The 19,720-nt window shown below is 44.6% G+C and overlaps 1 protein-coding gene across 37 annotated transcripts in view; it reads left to right on the forward strand.

Moving 5' to 3' along the window:
• The first annotated feature begins 2,829 nt into the window (after nt 1-2,829).
• TCF7L2 (transcription factor 7 like 2) overlaps nt 2,830-19,720 on the forward strand; it is a 317,280-nt gene continuing 300,389 nt past the window's right edge. For all 37 annotated transcript variants that reach the window (XR_011318561.1, XR_011318562.1, XM_069754295.1 and 34 more), the window contains exons 1-3: nt 2,830-3,018; nt 7,703-7,769; nt 7,883-8,016. Coding sequence is in view for 35 of the 37 variants with exons in the window: in XM_069754295.1 (XP_069610396.1) it covers nt 2,830-3,018; nt 7,703-7,769; nt 7,883-8,016 (390 nt within the window). In the remaining 2 variants the exon portion in view is untranslated. The remainder of the gene's footprint in view (nt 3,019-7,702; nt 7,770-7,882; nt 8,017-19,720) is intronic.

Below are 19,720 nucleotides of genomic sequence, written 5' to 3' on the forward strand. Positions count from 1 at the left end.
CCAGGCTCCAGCCCCCTGTGTCCCGTTGGTCTTCCTGCTCTGGCCCCTGTGGTGCTGTGTGTCAGTCCCTTTGCCGCCGTCAGTCTTCCTGCTCCCAGGCCCCATGTGTCGGTCTTCCTGCTCCCGACCCCGTGTGTCGGTCTTCCTGTGCCCAGGCTCCGGCCCCGTGTGTCAGTCCTGGTGTCCCCGTTGGTCTTCCTGCTCCCAGCCTCCGGCCCTGTGTGTCAGTCCCTTTGCCGCCGTCGGTCTTACTGCCCCCAGGCTCCGGCCCCGTGTGTCCCCGTGTGAGTCAGTCGTCCTGCTCCCAGGCCCCGGCTCCATGTGTCTGTCTTCCTGCTCCCGGCCCTGTGTGTCAGTCCCGGTGTCCCCATTAGTCTTCCTGCCCCCAGTGTCCCGTTGGTCTTCCTGTTCCGGCCCCTGTGATGCTGTGTGTCAGTCCCTTTGCCGCCGTCGGTCTTACTGCCCCCAGACTCCGGCCCTGTGTGTCAGTCCTGGTGTCCCCATTAGTCTTCCTGCCCCCAGTGTCCCGTTGGTCTTCCTGTTCCGGCCCCTGTGATGCTGTGTGTCAGTCCCTTTGCCTCCGTCGGTCTTACTGCCCCCAGACTCCGGCCCTGTGTGTCAGTCCTGGTGTCCTCGTTGGTCTTCCTGCTCCCAGGCTCCGGCCCTGTGTGTCAGTCCTGGTGTCCTCGTTGGTCTTCCTGCTCCCGGGCCCCGGCTCCATGTGTCGGTCTTCCTGCTCCCGGCTCCATGTGTCGGTCTTCCTGCCCCCAGGCTCTGGCCCCGTGTGTCAGTCCCGGTGTCCCCGTTGGTCTTCCTGCCCCCAGTGTCCCATTGGTCTTCCTGCTCCGGCCCCTGTGGTGCTGTGTGCCAGTCCCTTTGCTGTTGTTGGTCTTACTGCCCCCAGACTCCGGTCCTGTGTGTCAGTCCCGGTGTCCCCTTTGGTCATACTGCCTCAAGGCTCCCGCCTTGTGTGTCAGCCCGTGTCCCCGTTGGTCTTCCTGCTCCAGCCCCTGTGGTCCTGTGTGTCAGTCCCTTTGCCGCCGTTGGTCTTCCTGCCCCGTGTGTCAGTCCCGGTGTCCCCGTTGGTCTTCCTGCTCCCAGGCCCCGGCCCCGTGTGTCAGTCCCGATGTCCCCGTTGGTCTTCCTGTCCCCAGGCTCCGGCCTCTTGTGTCCCCGTGTCAATCAGTCTTCCTGCTCCCGGCCCCGTGTGTCGGTCTTCCTGCTCCCAGGCCCCGTGTGTCAGTTCCGGTGTCCCCGTTGGTCTTCCTGCTCTGGCCCCTGTGGTGCTGTGTGTCAGTCCGTTTCCTGCCGTCGGTCTTCCTGCTCCCAGGCTCCGGCCCTGTGTGTCAGTCCCGGTGTCCCCGTTGGTCTTCCTGCTCCCAGGCCCCGGTATCCCCGTTGGTCTTCCTGCTCCGGCCCCTGTGGTGCTGTGTGTCAGTCCGTTTCCTGCCGTCGGTCTTCCTTTCCCCAGGCTCCGGCCCCGTGTGTCCCCATGTCAGTCAGTCTTCCTGGCCCCGGCCCCTGTGTGTCAGTCCCGGTGTCCCCGTTGGTCTTCCTGTCCCCAGGCTCCAGCCCCGTGTGTCCCCGTGTCATTCAGTCTTCCTGTCCCCAGGGTCCGGCCCCGTGTGTCAGTCTTCTTGCTCCCGGGCTCCGGCCCCGTGTGTCCCCGTGTCATTCAGTCTTCCTGTCCCCAGGCTCCGGCCCCTGTGTGTCAGTCCCGGTGTCCCCGTTGGTCTTCCTCCTCCCGGCCCCGCCGCACTCTTCCCTCCCTCCTGCCCTCCTCTTCCGACTTCAGCACTTTAGTAAAGTGAATCTTGTCTCCTTCTTCTTTGTGCAGCACTTTGCGGTAGTGGCTGCCCCGCTCGCCCGCTGCCCCCCGCTCGCCCGGTGCCCCCTCACCCGGTGCCGCACATGGCCGCTCAGAGTTCTGCACTTCTCTCACTTGTTGTTGGTGACATTTATGAAGAAACGTCACCGCCCCCCCATGTGATGAAAGTTTAGTGCTCCCCCCAGAGTGTGACTAATTCCCCCGGCCCCCCGTCCCGCGCCCCCGGCCCCCCGTCCCGGCCCGCACCCTCCGTGCAGTGCAGCTCCCCTCCTCTCCCGGCTGCCCCCCTCCCTGCTCCCCCTCTCCCTCCTCCCTCTCTCCTCTCCAGCTGTCAATCACAGCCGCCTTTGAACTGGATTCCTTCCAGTCGTAACTTCCACTGACTCAATCCGGGCGAGCGCTGCTCTATCCCGGGCGCTCCGTGCACCTCGCTGCGGGCTCGGGGGGCTGCCCGCTGCTTTTGGGGGATCAGCCCGGACTCCGGTGACTCCTCTTCTGCTTCTTTGCCGATTCTTTTATTTGTGGAGAGTAGGGGGAGGGGGGCCCAGGACTCCGGAGCAGCGACTCCCCCACCCCCAGCTCCACAAAGACCCAGCACCGGCTCCGCAGCACCCGGGGCCCCGCCAGCACCGGCTCCGCAGCACCCGGGGCCCCGCCAGCACCGGCTCCGCAGCACCCGGGGCCCCGCCAGCACCGGCTCCGCAGCACCCGGGGCCCCGCCAGCACCGGCTCCGCAGCACCCGGGGCCCCGCCAGCACCGGCTCCGCAGCACCCGGGGCCCCGCCAGCACCGGCTCCGCAGCACCCGGGGCCCCGCCAGCACCGGCTCCGCAGCACCCGGGGCCCCGCCAGCACCGGCTCCGCAGCACCCGGGGCCCCGTCTGTCCTCACCCCAGCGCCGGAGCAGCCGAGCAGGGAAGCAGCAGAAACTTTTTTGGCCGCCGAGTCCGCGCTCCGCTCCGGCGCCTTCTTCTCGGGGTCGCGGCACTCGGAGCGGTCATCATGCCGCAGCTGAACGGCGGAGGAGGGGACGATCTGGGGGCCAACGACGAGATGATCTCCTTCAAAGACGAAGGGGAACAGGAGGAGAAGATCTCCGACAACTCATCGGCCGAGAGGGATCTGGCCGACGTCAAATCATCGCTCGTCAACGAGACCGAGACCCACCAGAACAGCTCGTCCGACTCCGAGGTGAGCGCCCCGGGGGCCACGGATACAGGAGATGGGGGGCCACAGATACAACAAATTGGGGGGCCACAAATGCAGGAGATTGGGGGGCCACAAATGCAGGAGATTGGGGGCCACAAATGCAGGAGATTGGGGGCCACAAATGCAGGAGATTGGGGGCCACAGATACAGGAGATGGGGGGCCACAGATACAGGAGATGGGGGGCCACAGATACAGGAGATTGGGGGGCCACAAATGCAGGAGATTGGGGGCCACAGATACAGGAGATGGGGGACTGATAGACCTATTTGGAGGAGGGACAGAATTATTCTGGGGGCTCTGTCAGATGAGGTGTCATGTACTGTAATGGGGGTGAAGATGGGGGGCAGCGGGTCTGAGATGGAACCACACTTGTCCTGATGTCATCTGTATGAGGCTCTCAGATCAAACTTTACAGGGGCGACAATTGTACAGAGGAATAAAGAAAGACCCCGAAACATCAGAGAAAAGTAGTTACATAGTAACAATAATAACAATAGTAACGATTCCTCCACAGGACACAACTCTACACTGTCTATATATATATATATATATATATATATATATACATAAACGTGTGACCCCCATCTATATACTGTCTATATATATTATGTACATGTGCTGTCTATATATATATATATATATATATACATAAACGTGTGACCCCCTGCTATATACTGTCTATATATATATTATGTACATGTGCTGTCTATATATATATATATATATATATATATATATATATACATAAACGTGTGACCCCCTGCTATATACTGTCTATATATATATTATGTACATGTGCTGTCTATATATATATATATATATATATATATACATAAACGTGTGACCCCCTGCTATATACTGTCTATATATATTATGTACATGTGCTGTCTGCGAGTGTGTGTGCATATATATGACATACCTGTGCTGTCTGCATATACATTTTAGTGTGTACATGGTCTTGTCTGTGAGTCTATCTATTATCTATTATCTATCTATCTATCTATCTTATACCTGGACATATATCTGTATTGTGGGTTTGTGTATGGTACCTGTGCTGTCTGGACATTGTAATGAATATTCTTGGACATTTTTTGCTTTTTATAAACTATACAGATCTATTATGAGCTTTATAATTAATAATAAAGTTTATAAACTACTCACTATTCTCCTGTAAATGACAATAATGACTATATGGTAATACCATTATAATGATATTATTACATGTCTTGTTCTGCAGATCAGCAGGAGCAATTTATATATTTATTTCATGTGTGTGTGTATCTATATATACCTGTTGTCCAGGTGTGGATATGTCACCTATACCCCCTGATATATATATATATATATATATATATATATATATATATATATATATATATATATATATATATATATATATATATATATATATAGTACATACTGTAATAATATTCCACTACATTTCTGTGTTTAGCACAGTATATTACATGACAGCATGTAATCTCATGATGGATCATATTCTTCCAAATAACTCCAAGGAATAGAACAGCACATTGTATAACATAACAGTATGTATAAATATCATGCTATATAATGTGAAATCTTGTCTTACGGTATATGACAGCTATGATATAATATCACTGTATTTATCACAGTGTATCACATCACAGTGTATAACATATATATATATATCCTGCTACATAATATCCCAATATACAATAACATAGTAATATAGGACATATGATATAATCTGATTATGTCTCAGAATTATATTATATCACAGTGTGATCTCATCATGTAGAACTACCGTATATTATAGAATTTTACAGTATGTATCACACTATAAATTCTGTATTGTTTTATCATCTAATATCTACTTATAATATTTTTATAGCAGCATATTGTGGTTAATATAAATATATTGTGCAGAATGTGTAGATTCTGCAGAATATATTCTATAACTGTGTGTTGTACATGCTGTATACGTCTGCACCATTAGATTCTACATATACAAAACTGCACTTTGCACATTTTAGCATTTGATATGTGTCTGCTTTGTATCTTATAATTAGTTATGTGTTTTGGACATTCTATGCTCATGTGTATTTGTGTATTTTGTGCATCACATACTTTGTTCTTTTTATTGTGTATATAGTGCACATTATACATGTGATTTCTGTATATTCTATGTGTGTGTCCTATACATTATATACGTGTATCCTGTACATTATATACTTGTGTCCTGTACATTATATACCTGTAACTTGTACATTATATACTTGTGTCCTGTACATTATATACCTTTATCTTGTACATTGTGTATCCTGTACATTGTATATTTATCTTTTATATTATATACGTGTATCCTGTACATTATATACTTGCGTCCTGTACATTATATACGTGTATCCTGTACATATATACATGTATCCTGTACATTATATACTTGTCTCCTGTACATTATATACTTGTATCCTGCACATTATATACGTGTATCTTGTACATTATATACTTGTATATTGTACATTATATGTATATCCTGTACATTATATATTTGTGTCCTGTACATTACATACATGTATCTTGTACATTATATACTTGTATATTGTACATTATATATTTGTATCTTGTACATTATATGTATATCCTGTACATTATATATTTGTGCCCTGTACATTATATACATGTATCTTGTACATTATATACGTGTATCTTGTACATTATATATTTGTATCTTGTACATTTGTGCATCCTGTACATTATATATTTGTGTCCTGTACATTATATACTTATATCTTGTACATTATATATTTGTGTCCTGTACATTATATACTTATATCTTGTACATTATATATTTGTATCTTGTACATTATATATTTGTGTCCTGTACATTATATACGTGTATCTTGTACATTATATAGGTGCATCCTGTACATTATATATTTGTGTCCAGTACATTGTATACTTATATCTTGTACATTATATAGGTGCATCCTGTACATTATATACTTGTATCTTGCACATTATATACTTGTGTCCTGTACATTATATACCTGTATCCCGTACATTATATACTTGTACTCTGTACATTATATATTTGTGTCCTGTACATTATATACTTGTATTCTATACATTATATACGTGTACTCTGTACATTATATATTTGTGTCCTGTACATTATATACGTGTATCTTGTACATTATATATGTGTATCTTGTACGTTATATATTTGTGTCCTGTACATTATATACGTGTATCTTGTACATTATATACGTGTATCTTGTACATTATATAGGTGCATCCTGTACATTATATACTTGTGTCCTGTACATTATATACCTGTAGCCCGTACATTATATACTTGTATCTTGTACATTATATAGGTGCATCCTGTACATTATATACTTGTGTCCTGTACATTATATACCTGTATCCCGTACATTATATACGTGTATCTTGTACATTATATAGGTGCATCCTGTACATTATATACTTGTGTCCTGTACATTGTATACCTGTATCCCGTACATTATATACGTGTATCTTGTACATTATATAGGTGCATCCTGTACATTATATACTTGTGTCCTGTACATTATATACCTGTATCCCGTACATTATATACTTGTATCTTGTACATTATATAGGTGCATCCTGTACATTATATACTTGTGTCCTGTACATTATATACCTGTATCCCGTACATTATATACGTGTATCTTGTACATTATATAGGTGCATCCTGTACATTATATACTTGTGTCCTGTACATTATATACCTGTAGCCCGTACATTATATACTTGTATCTTGTACATTATATAGGTGCATCCTGTACATTATATACTTGTGTCCTGTACATTATATACCTGTATCCCGTACATTATATACGTGTATCTTGTACATTATATAGGTGCATCCTGTACATTATATACTTGTGTCCTGTACATTGTATACCTGTATCCCGTACATTATATACGTGTATCTTGTACATTATATAGGTGCATCCTGTACATTATATACTTGTGTCCTGTACATTATATACCTGTATCCCGTACATTATATACTTGTATCTTGTACATTATATAGGTGCATCCTGTACATTATATACTTGTGTCCTGTACATTATATACCTGTATCCCGTACATTATATACGTGTATCTTGTACATTATATAGGTGCATCCTGTACATTATATACTTGTGTCCTGTACATTATATACCTGTATCCCGTACATTATATACGTGTATCTTGTACATTATATAGGTGCATCCTGTACATTATATACTTGTGTCCTGTACATTATATACCTGTATCCCGTACATTATATACGTGTATCTTGTACATTATATAGGTGCATCCTGTACATTATATACTTGTGTCCTGTACATTATATACCTGTATCCCGTACATTATATATTTGTATCTTGTACATTATATAGGTGCATCCTGTACATTATATACTTGTACGTTGTACATTATATTGTGTGTAGCATTATTCTGTGCACAGCGTGCTCTAGGCTGGTTGTTGTTGTTGTTGTTGATGATGATGGTGGTATGTGCTGGTTATGTAGATGTTTGGCCTGATGATGATGATGATGATGATGATGATGATGATGATGATGATGATGATGATGATGATGATGATGATGATGATGGTGATACTTGTCCTTCTCTCCCCCGTGTCAGGCGGAGCGGCGGCCTGCACCCAGACCAGAGACCTTCCGGGACAAGAGCCGGGACAGCCTGGAGGAAGGTGGGTCCCCGGGGCAGCAGTCCGGGTTAACCCGTTCACGACCCGCGGGGCGGGGGAGGGGCCGCGCTCACTTCTCCGGAGTTTTTACTGAAACTTTCTCCCTCTTGTTGTAGCCGCGAAGAGGCAGGACGGGGGCGGCGGCGGCCTGTTCAAGAGCCCGGCCTACCCCGGGTACCCGTTCATCATGATCCCGGACCTGAGCAGCCCCTACCTGCCCAACGGCTCCCTGTCCCCCACCGCCCGCACGGTAAGTGCCGCCCGGTGCATGAACGTTCCATCCTGTGCATACAATGTATCCGAGCAGCTGTGCGGGACCCCGGGGTCACAGGAGGCCCCTCTATCCTGCCAGATATCCCCCTCTGTTCTGCCAGATATCCCCCTCTGTTCTGCCAGATATCCCCCTCTATCCTGCCAGATATCCCCCCCTCTATCCTGCCAGATATCCCCCTCTATCCTGCCAGATATCCCCCTCTGTTCTGCCAGATATCCCCCTCTGTTCTGCCAGATATCCCCCCCTCTGTCCTGCCAGATATCCCCCCCTCTGTCCTGCCAGATATCCCCCTCTGTTCTGCCAGAGATTCCCCCCTCTATCCTGTCAGATATCCCCCCTCTATCCTGCCAGATATCCCCCTCTGTTCTGCCAGATATCCCCCTCTGTTCTGCCAGATATCCCCCTCTGTTCTGCCAGATATCCCCCTCTATCCTGCCAGATATCCCCCTCTATCCTGCCAGATATCCCCCCCTCTATCCTGCCAGATATCCCCCTCTGTTCTGCCAGATATCCCCCTCTGTTCTCCCAGATATTCTCCCATATATTATTCTCCCATATATTATTCTCCCATATATTATTCTCCCATATATTCTCCCATACATTCTCCCATACATTCTCCCATATAGTCTCCCATATATTCTCCCATATATTCTCCCATATAGTCTCCCATATATTCTCCCATATATTCTCCCATATATTCTCCCATATAGTCTCCCATATAGTCTCCCATATCTTCTCCCATATCTTCTCCCATATCTTCTCCCATATCTTCTCCCATATATTCTCCCATACATTCTCCCATATATTCTCCCATATCTTCTCCCATATATTCTCCCATACATTCTCCCATATATTCTCCCATATCTTCTCCCATATAGTCTCCCATATAGTCTCCCATATCTTCTCCCATATAGTTTCCCATGTAGTCTCCCATATATTCTCCCATATAGTTTCCCATATAGTCTCCCATATATTATTCTGCCATATACTATTCTCCCATATATTCTCCCATATATTCTCCCATATCTTCTCCCATATAGTCTCCCATATAGTCTCCCATATCTTCTCCCATATAGTCTCCCATATAGTTTCCCATGTAGTCTCCCATATAGTTTCCCATGTAGTCTCCCATATATTCTCCCATATAGTTTCCCATATAGTCTCCCATATATTATTCTGCCATATACTATTCTCCCATACATTCTCCCATATATTCTCCCATATCTTCTCCCATATAGTCTCCCATACATTCTCCCATATATTCTCCCATATATTCTCCCATATATTCTCCCATATAGTCTCCCATATAGTCTCCCATATCTTCTCCCATATCTTCTCCCATATCTTCTCCCATATCTTCTCCCATATCTTCTCCCATATCTTCTCCCATATATTCTCCCATACATTCTCCCATATATTCTCCCATATCTTCTCCCATATATTCTCCCATACATTCTCCCATATATTCTCCCATATAGTCTCCCATATAGTCTCCCATATAGTCTCCCATATCTTCTCCCATATAGTCTCCCATATAGTTTCCCATGTAGTCTCCCATATAGTTTCCCATGTAGTCTCCCATATATTCTCCCATATAGTTTCCCATATAGTCTCCCATATATTATTCTGCCATATACTATTCTCCCATATATTCTCCCATATATTCTCCCATATCTTCTCCCATATAGTCTCCCATATAGTCTCCCATATCTTCTCCCATATAGTCTCCCATATAGTTTCCCATGTAGTCTCCCATATAGTTTCCCATGTAGTCTCCCATATATTCTCCCATATAGTTTCCCATATAGTCTCCCATATATTATTCTGCCATATACTATTCTCCCATACATTCTCCCATATATTCTCCCATATCTTCTCCCATATAGTCTCCCATACATTCTCCCATATATTCTCCCATATATTCTCCCATATATTCTCCCATATATTCTCCCATATAGTCTCCCATATAGTCTCCCATATCTTCTCCCATATCTTCTCCCATATCTTCTCCCATATCTTCTCCCATATCTTCTCCCATATCTTCTCCCATATATTCTCCCATACATTCTCCCATATATTCTCCCATATCTTCTCCCATATATTCTCCCATACATTCTCCCATATATTCTCCCATATCTTCTCCCATATAGTCTCCCATATAGTCTCCCATATCTTCTCCCATATAGTCTCCCATATAGTTTCCCATGTAGTCTCCCATATAGTTTCCCATGTAGTCTCCCATATATTCTCCCATATAGTTTCCCATATAGTCTCCCATATATTATTCTGCCATATACTATTCTCCCATACATTCTCCCATATATTCTCCCATATCTTCTCCCATATAGTTTCCCATATAGTTTCCCATGTAGTCTCCCATATAGTCTCCCATGTAGTCTCCCATATAGTCTCCCATGTAGTCTCCCATGTAGTCTCCCATGTAGTCTCCCATGTAGTCTCCCATGTAGTCTCCCATGTAGTCTCCCATACATTTTCCCATATAGTCTCCCATATATTATTCTCCCATATATTCTCCCATATCTTCTCCCATATATTCTCCCATACATTCTCCCATATAGTCTCCCATATAGTCTCCCATATAGTCTCCCATATAGTTTCCCATATAGTTTCCCATGTAGTCTCCCATATATTCTCCCATATAGTCTCCCATGTAGTCTCCCATACATTTTCCCATATAGTCTCCCATATATTATTCTGCCATATATTATTCTCCCATATATTCTCCCATATAGTCTCCCATGTAGTCTCCCATACATTTTCCCATATAGTCTCCCATATATTATTCTCCCATATATTCTCCCATATATTATTCTCCCATGTAGTCTCCCATGTAGTCTCCCATGTAGTCTCCCATGTAGTCTCCCATGTAGTCTCCCATGTAGTCTCCCATACATTTTCCCATATAGTCTCCCATATATTATTCTCCCATATATTCTCCCATATATTCTCCCATATATTCTCCCATACATTCTCCCATACATTCTCCCATATAGTCTCCCATATAGTCTCCCATATAGTCTCCCATATAGTTTCCCATGTAGTCTCCCATATATTCTCCCATATAGTCTCCCATATAGTCTCCCATGTAGTCTCCCATACATTTTCCCATATAGTCTCCCATATATTATTCTGCCATATATTATTCTCCCATATATTCTCCCATATATTATTCTCCCATGTAGTCTCCCATGTAGTCTCCCATACAGTCTCCCATATATTCTCGGTGCTGAAGATCTTATTCTCTATGACACTTGTCTATAAAGGATGCAAACCTTCTCTACTAAGTGATGACCCTCCTCTTCTTCATTATGACCCTTAGGAGAGGAACCTTCTGATCTTTTGCTCATTGCACTTCTATCTTCTGTTATTGTTCACACCCTTATATTCTCAGTGATGAGCGAAATATTCGATGTTAAGACCCTTATATCTTTATGATGAACCCTATATTTATTGATATTAAATGTTATAATTGATATAAAGACCCTTATATTATCTGTTATACCCCTTCTATGTTCCTAGAAGTAACTTGTATATTTTTGATGATTCTTATACATTTTTGATGCCTTTTCCGTATTCTTTGATGCTCTGTTTTTCAGTGTTGTCCGCTGTTTGCTTTGATGACTCTTTTTCTATGATGCCTCTTAAATGCTGTGATGACCCTTCTATATATTGGTGACCCTTATTTCCTCTGATACCTCATCTAATCCATGACGCTCCTATTCTGTCACGTCCCTTTTATAATCTATGCTGCCCATTACTCCCTGATATTGCTTGTTCTGTATCCTATGATGCACCTGTTATATTTATGTGTGATCCCTCTTCTATGATGCCCCTTTATATCTTCTGGGCGGCCCCTTATACCAACTGTGATGCCCCTTCTGTACTTGGACACCTCTTGTGACTTTTCTACTCCTCTACCCTTTGATGCCCAATCCTATGGTCTGTGGTGCCCTCCTATAGTCTGTGGTGCCCTCCTTTAGTCTGTGGGGCCCTCCTTTAGTTTGTGGTGCCCTCCTTTAGTCTGTGGTGCCCTCCTATAGTCTGTGGTGCCCTCCTATACTCTGTGGTGCCCTCCTATACTCTGGTGCCCTCCTATACTCTGTAGTGCCCTCCTATACTCTGTAGTGCCCTCCTTTAGTCTGTGGTGCCCTCCTATAATCTGTGGTGCCCTCCTATAATCTGTGGTGCCCTCCTATAATCTGTGGTGCCCTCCTTTAGTCTGTGGTGCCCTCCTTTAGTCTGTGGTGCCCTCCTATAATCTGTGGTGCCCTCCTTTAGTTTGTGGTGCCCTCCTTTAGTTTGTGGTGCCCTCCTATAGTCTGTGGGGCCCTCCTATACTCTGGTGCCCTCCTATACTCTGTAGTGCCCTCCTTTAGTCTGTGGTGCCCTCCTATAATCTGTGGTGCCCTCCTATAATCTGTGGTGCCCCCCTATACTCTGTGGTGCCCTCCTATACTCTGTGGTGCCCTCCTTTAGTCTGTGGTGCCCTCCTATAATCTGTGGTGCCCTCCTATAATCTGTGGTGCCCTCCTATAGTCTGTGGTGCCCCCTATACTCTGTGATGCCCTCCTATACTCTGTGGTGCCCTCCTATACTCTGTGGTGCCCTCCTTTAGTCTGTGGTGCCCTCCTATACTCTGTAGTGCCCTCCTTTAGTCTGTGGTGCCCTCCTATAATCTGTGGTGCCCTCCTATACTCTGTAGTGCCCTCCTATAGTCTGTGGTGCCCTCCTATACTCTGTGGTGCCCTCCTATACTCTGTGGTGCCCTCCTATACTCTGTGGTGCCCTCCTTTAGTCTGTGGTGCCCTCCTATACTCTGTGATGCCCTCCTATACTCTGTGGTGCCCCCTATACTCTGTGATGCCCTCCTATACTCTGTAGTGCCCTCCTATAGTCTGTGGTGCCCTCCTATACTCTGTGGTGCCCTCCTATACTCTGTGGTGCCCTCCTATACTCTGTGGTGCCCTCCTTTAGTCTGTGGTGCCCCCTATACTCTGTGATGCCCTCCTATACTCTGTGGTGCCCCCTATACTCTGTGATGCCCTCCTATACTCTGTGGTGCCCTCCTATAATCTGTGGTGCCCTCCTATACTCTGTAGTGCCCTCCTTTAGTCTGTGGTGCCCTCCTATAATCTGTGGTGCCCTCCTATACTCTGTAGTGCCCTCCTATAGTCTGTGGTGCCCTCCTATACTCTGTGGTGCCCTCCTATACTCTGTGGTGCCCTCCTATACTCTGTGGTGCCCTCCTTTAGTCTGTGGTGCCCTCCTATAATCTGTGGTGCCCTCCTATACTCTGTGGTGCCCTCCTATAGTCTGTGGTGCCCTCCTATAGTCTGTGGTGCCCTCCTATAGTCTGTGGTGCCCTCCTATAATCTGTGGTGCCCTCCTATAATCTGTGGTGCCCTCCTATACTCTGGTGCCCTCCTATACTCTGTAGTGCCCTTCTTTAGTCTCTAGTGCCCTCCTATACTCTGTGGTGCCCTCCTATACTCTGTGGTGCCCTCCTATACTCTGGTGCCCTCCTATACTCTGTAGTGCCCTCCTTTAGTCTGTGGTGCCCTCCTATACTCTGTAGTGCCCTCCTTTAGTCTGTGGTGCCCTCCTATAGTCTGTGGTGCCCTCCTATAGTCTGTGGTGCCCTCCTATAATCTGTGGTGCCCTTCTATAATCTGTGGTGCCCCCCTATACTCTGTGGTGCCCTCCTATACTCTGTGGTACCCTCCTATAGTCTGTGGTGCCCTCCTATACTCTGTGGTACCCTCCTTTAGTCTGTGGTGCCCTCCTATAATCTGTGGTGCCCTCCTATAGTCTGTGGTGCCCTCCTATAGTCTGTGGTGCCCTCCTATAATCTGTGGTGCCCTCCTATAGTCTGTGGTGCCCTCCTATAGTCTGTGGTGCCCTCCTATACTCTGTGGTACCCTCCTTTAGTCTGTGGTGCCCTCCTATACTCTGTGGTACCCTCCTTTAGTCTGTGGTGCCCTCCTATAGTCTGTGGTGCCCTCCTATAGTCTGTGGTGCCCTCCTATAGTCTGTGGTGCCCTCCTATAGTCTGTGGTGCCCTCCTATAGTCTGTGGTGCCCTCCTATAGTCTGTGGTGCCCTCCTATAGTCTGTGGTGCCCTCCTATAATCTGTGGTACCCTCCTTTAGTCTGTGGTGCCCTCCTATAGTCTGTGGTGCCCTCCTATAATCTGTGGTGCCCTCCTTTAGTCTGTGGTGCCCTCCTATAGTCTGTGGTGCCCTCCTATAATCTGTGGTACCCTCCTTTAGTCTGTGGTGCCCTCCTATAGTCTGTGGTGCCCTCCTATAATCTGTGGTGCCCTCCTATAATCTGTGGTGCCCTCCTTTAGTCTGTGGTGCCCTCCTATAGTCTGTGGTGCCCTCCTATAGTCTGTGGTGCCCTCCTATAGTCTGTGGTGCCCCGTATGATGCCCCTTGTCTGCTCTGTGATGGTTTTGTGTGTTTCTCTTCTCCCTCTTCTGGAGCTGCCATTGCTGTGTTTCCTTTTTGTTCTGCTTTCCGCCTCACTGGTCGGAGTGACAACTTTTGCTTTCTCTATGTTGTTGTTGCACTTTCAGTTCAGTTAATGACCTACGAGAAAGGGAACAAGTGCTATTTCCAGTGGTTGTAATGTCGCTGCGTCATGCCATGATTATGGGGGTGCTGCCCCAAACACCCAAAAGATTCATACTCTGGTTCAAAGTAAATGAGAGAACACGTCCGTCCGAGGTTGTGTGTGTCTGAATGTGTGCGCTGTCAGGGGCTGCCCTGGCCCACGGTCTGCATACAGGGCATATACAGGGCATACACAGGGCATACACAGGGCATATACAGGGCATACACAGGGCATACACAGGGTATACACTGGGCATATACAGGGCATATACAGAGTATATACAGGGCATACACAGGGTATATACAGGGCATATACAGGGTATATACAGGGCATACACAGTGCATATACAGAGTATATACAGGGCATACGCAGGGCATACGCAGGGCATATACAGGGCATATACAGGGCATATACAGGGCATATACAGGACATATACAGGGCATACACAGGGCATATACAGGGTATATACAGGGCATACACAGGGTATACACAGGGCATATACAGGGCATATACAGAGTATATACAGGGCATACACAGGGCATACACAGGGTATATACAGGGCATATACAGGGTATATACAGGGCATACACAGGGCATATACAGGGTATATACAGGGCATATACAGGGCATATACAGGGTATATACAGGGCATACACAGGGCATATACAGAGTATATACAGGGCATACACAGGGCATACACAGGGCATACACAGGGCATACACAGGGCATACACAGGGCATACACAGGGCATATACAGGGCATATACAGGGTATATACAGGGCATATACAGGGCATATACAGGGCATATACAGGATATATACAGGGCATATACAGGACATACACAGGGTATATACAGGGTATATATAGGACATACACAGGATATATACAAGGTATATATAGGATATATACAGGGCATATACAGGGTATATACAGGGCATATACAGGACATATACAGGACATACACAGGGTATATACAGGGCATATATAGGACATACACAGGATTTATACAAGGCATATATAGGATATATACAGGGCATATACAAGGCATATATAGGATATATAGATTGTGAGCCCTCGCGGGCAGGGTCCTCTCTCCTCCTGTACCAGTTATGACTTGTATTGTTTAAGATTATTGTACTTGTTTTCATTATGTATACCCCTCCTCACATGTAAAGCGCCATGGAATTCAAGAGGGGTTCAAGAGAGGCCTGGATGTCTTCCTGGAGCAGAACAATATTGTATCATACAATTATTAGGTTCTGTAGAAGGACGTAGATCTGGGTATTTATTATGATGGAATATAGGCTGAACTGGATGGACAAATGTCTTTTTTCGGCCTTACTAACTATGTTACTATGTTACTATGTTACTATGTAAATGGCGCTATAACAATAAATAATAATAATAATAATAATAATATACAGGGCATATACAGGACATACACAGGGTATATACAAGGTATATATAGGATATACACAGGGCATATACAGGGTATATACAGGGCATATACAGGGCATATATAGGACATACACAGGATATATACAAGGGATATATAGGATATATACAGGGCATATACAAGGTATATACAGGGCATATACAGGACATACACAGTATATACACAGGGCATATACAGGGTATATACAGGATATACACAGGGCATATATAGGACATACACAGTATATACACAGGGCATATACAGGACATACACAGGATATACACAGGATATATACAGGGCATATACAAGGTATATACAGGGCATATACAGGACATACACAGTATATATACAGGATATATACAGGGCATATACAGGGTATATACAGGGAATATACAGGGTATATACAGGGCATATACAGGGTATATACAGGGCATATACAGGACATACACAGTATATATGCAGGGCTTATACAGGGCATGTACTGGATATATACAAGATATATACAGGATATATACAGGGCCTATACAGGGAATATACAGGGTATATACAGGACATATATAGGGCATATACAGGATATATACAGGGTATATACAGGGCATATACTGGATATATACAGGATATATAGGACATATACAGGGCATATACAGGGTGTATACAGGGCATATACAGACCATATACAGGGCTTATACTGGATATATACAGGGCATATATAGGGCATATACAGGGAATATACAGGGAATATACAGGGCATATACAGGGTATATACAGGGCATATACAGGATATACACAGGATATACACAGGGCATATACAGGACATATACAGTATATACACAGGGCATATATAGGACATACACAGGATATATACAAGGCATACACAGGATATATACAGGGCATATACAAGGTATATACAGGGCATATACAGGACATACACAGTATATATACAGGATATATACAGGGCATACACGGTATATACAGGGCATATACAGGGCATATACAGGACATACACAGTATATATACAGGATATATACAGGGCTTATACAGGGCATGTACTGGATATATAGAGGGCCTATACAGGGAATATACAGGGTATATACAGGACATATATAGGGCATATACAGGATATATACAGGGTATATACAGGGCATATACTGGATATATACAGGATATACAGGGCATATACAGGGTATATACAGGGCATATACAGGGTATATACAGGGCATATACAGGGTATATACAGGGCATATACAGACCATATACAGGGCTTATACTGGATATATACAGGGCATATATAGGGCATATACAGGGTATATAGAGGGCACGTACAGGGTACATACACAGGATATATACAGGGCATTTTCATGGCATATAGAGGGCATATACAGGGCATATACATGGCATATAGAGGGCATATACGGGGCATATACATGGTATATATAGGGCATATACGGTGCATACTGTATACAGGGTATATACAGGACATATACAAGGTATATATAGGGCATATACATGGCATATACAAGGGATATACAAAGCATTTTAGGGCTTTTCAGGGGATATGCAGGTCATATACATGACATATACAAGGGATATCAGGGTATTTAGAGTGTATATACAAGGCATATACGTGGCATATACAGGGTACATACAGGGCACATACAAGGCATGTGTAGGGAATATACAGGGCACATACAGGGCATATACAGGGCAAAGACAAGGCATATATAGGGCATATACAGGGCATAGAGAGGGCATATACAGGCCATACACAAGGCTTATATAGGCCATATACAGGGCACATATAGGGTATATACAGGGCATACACACGGCATATACAGGGCATTATGACTACCGGGCTATTGTGTCTAACATGTGTATGAGCCTTGCACCAGCTCAATCTGCTCTATGTGTACATGGTGTTAAAGTGAGAAATATATATATGTGTATCACTGTGCTATACCAACATCTAAACATCTTTTAATATATCTAATAAATAACGTATACATTTTTTGTTCCATTTATGTATCCTCTGTCTGTCAGTTCTTTATTTCATTTATCTTTCATATTTATTTATTCATTTCATTATTTTATATCTATTTATATATCTAACTATATATTTATCTGTCTATTATCAATTATCTATCTATCTATCTATCTATCTATCTATCTATCTATCTATCTATCTATCTATCTATCTATCTTCTCCCATATTTATTTAAATATCTAATTCTGTTACAATCATTGATACATCTCACTATAGATTGGTCTATCAGGGTCATTTCTATCTGTGAATAAAGCTCATGTTGCATTAACATTTGTCCTTGTGCTTTGCGTTGATTCCTCGTTGGCCCGGTATGTGGTGATCCTGAGTAGTGGCGGTGTACACGCCAGGAGTCACACTGACCTGGGCTGCTTTTCTCTTTGGAATTATTAGGGACCTGAGAGCTTGTTGGACTTGAGCTGCTGCAGGTCCAGAACCGCTGGTCCTGCTTCTAATGTCCGTACAACCAGAACCCGAGCGGCTGTGGATGTTGTTAGTGGAAGCTGCTCCTGTGCTGCGCCACGCACGATGTTGAATTTTACTGTTTGTTTCTTAATCTGAATATATTTATATATTTTTGGATCTTGTAGTGGTGAATTGTCTGTAATTGGGGTTTTTAATTCAGTTCTTCAGAATAATGTCTTCTGCATGCTGTCGGTATTCATGGTTACATTGTGTCCATTTCCTCTTCAGATTTTGCATCTTTGTTGCATTTACAAAACCTTTAATTCGGCTCAAATGATCATTTTTCTTTCTAGAAAAATATATAGATTTTTTTTTTCTTGTTTTCTTTTGGAAACAAATTGGGAAATGCTTGTCTTTCCTCCTGACGCCTTCTGTTAATAATACATGATATAAGAACATTCGCGTCTGATGAAGCCTTGGAGAAGGAATTCGCTGTCCGGGAATTACGGCATCCTCTGTGGGGGGCTGTGGTTTGGGGGATTGCATTGGCTGCAATTGATACATTCCAATCCTGGTTTTTGATCAATGTTTCTTCTGAATGATTGCTGGTTGTTTGTTACATTGTGTCTCAAGTGAAATGTGTAAACCTAGAGGCCATAGCTGGGTGAGGGGGCGAATGTTTCCGGACATGGCGCTTGGATCAGGCTCCTACATTTTATTATTTCTTCATTTCTTTTTTTATAAATGTTTTTTTGTTTAGTTGCAAAAATAAAAATAGCAGAAGGTTTGTGGTTGCAGCCTTGTGACAGTTCAGCCCTGAAGGGGTTAAGCCACTTGTGGTTTCCCTCTCCGACCTCCATGGGAAGGGAACAATTTAACCCATTACCCTCAGGGCTTCTCTTGCTGTAAAGTGTTTCTTAAACACTTCTAAATGTCTGTGACTAACCCCCAATTTCCTAATGTAACGTGACATTGCTGTAATTACACAGATCATTACATTTTACATGGGCAGCAATCTTACATTTACCAAGGGTAATCGAGCAGGTGCCCCGTGGCCGGCCTGGCACCCAGGGGATAGGGTGGCATCATCCTACCTTCCTACATCTTGGCTCATAAGCAAGAGTTAAAAGAAAAAAAAAATATGATGAAGTCCAACCCCCCCAGATT

This window comes from Ranitomeya imitator, chromosome 2 (genome assembly GCF_032444005.1).
Source record: "Ranitomeya imitator isolate aRanImi1 chromosome 2, aRanImi1.pri, whole genome shotgun sequence".
NCBI classification, from domain to species: Eukaryota; Metazoa; Chordata; class Amphibia; order Anura; family Dendrobatidae; genus Ranitomeya; species Ranitomeya imitator.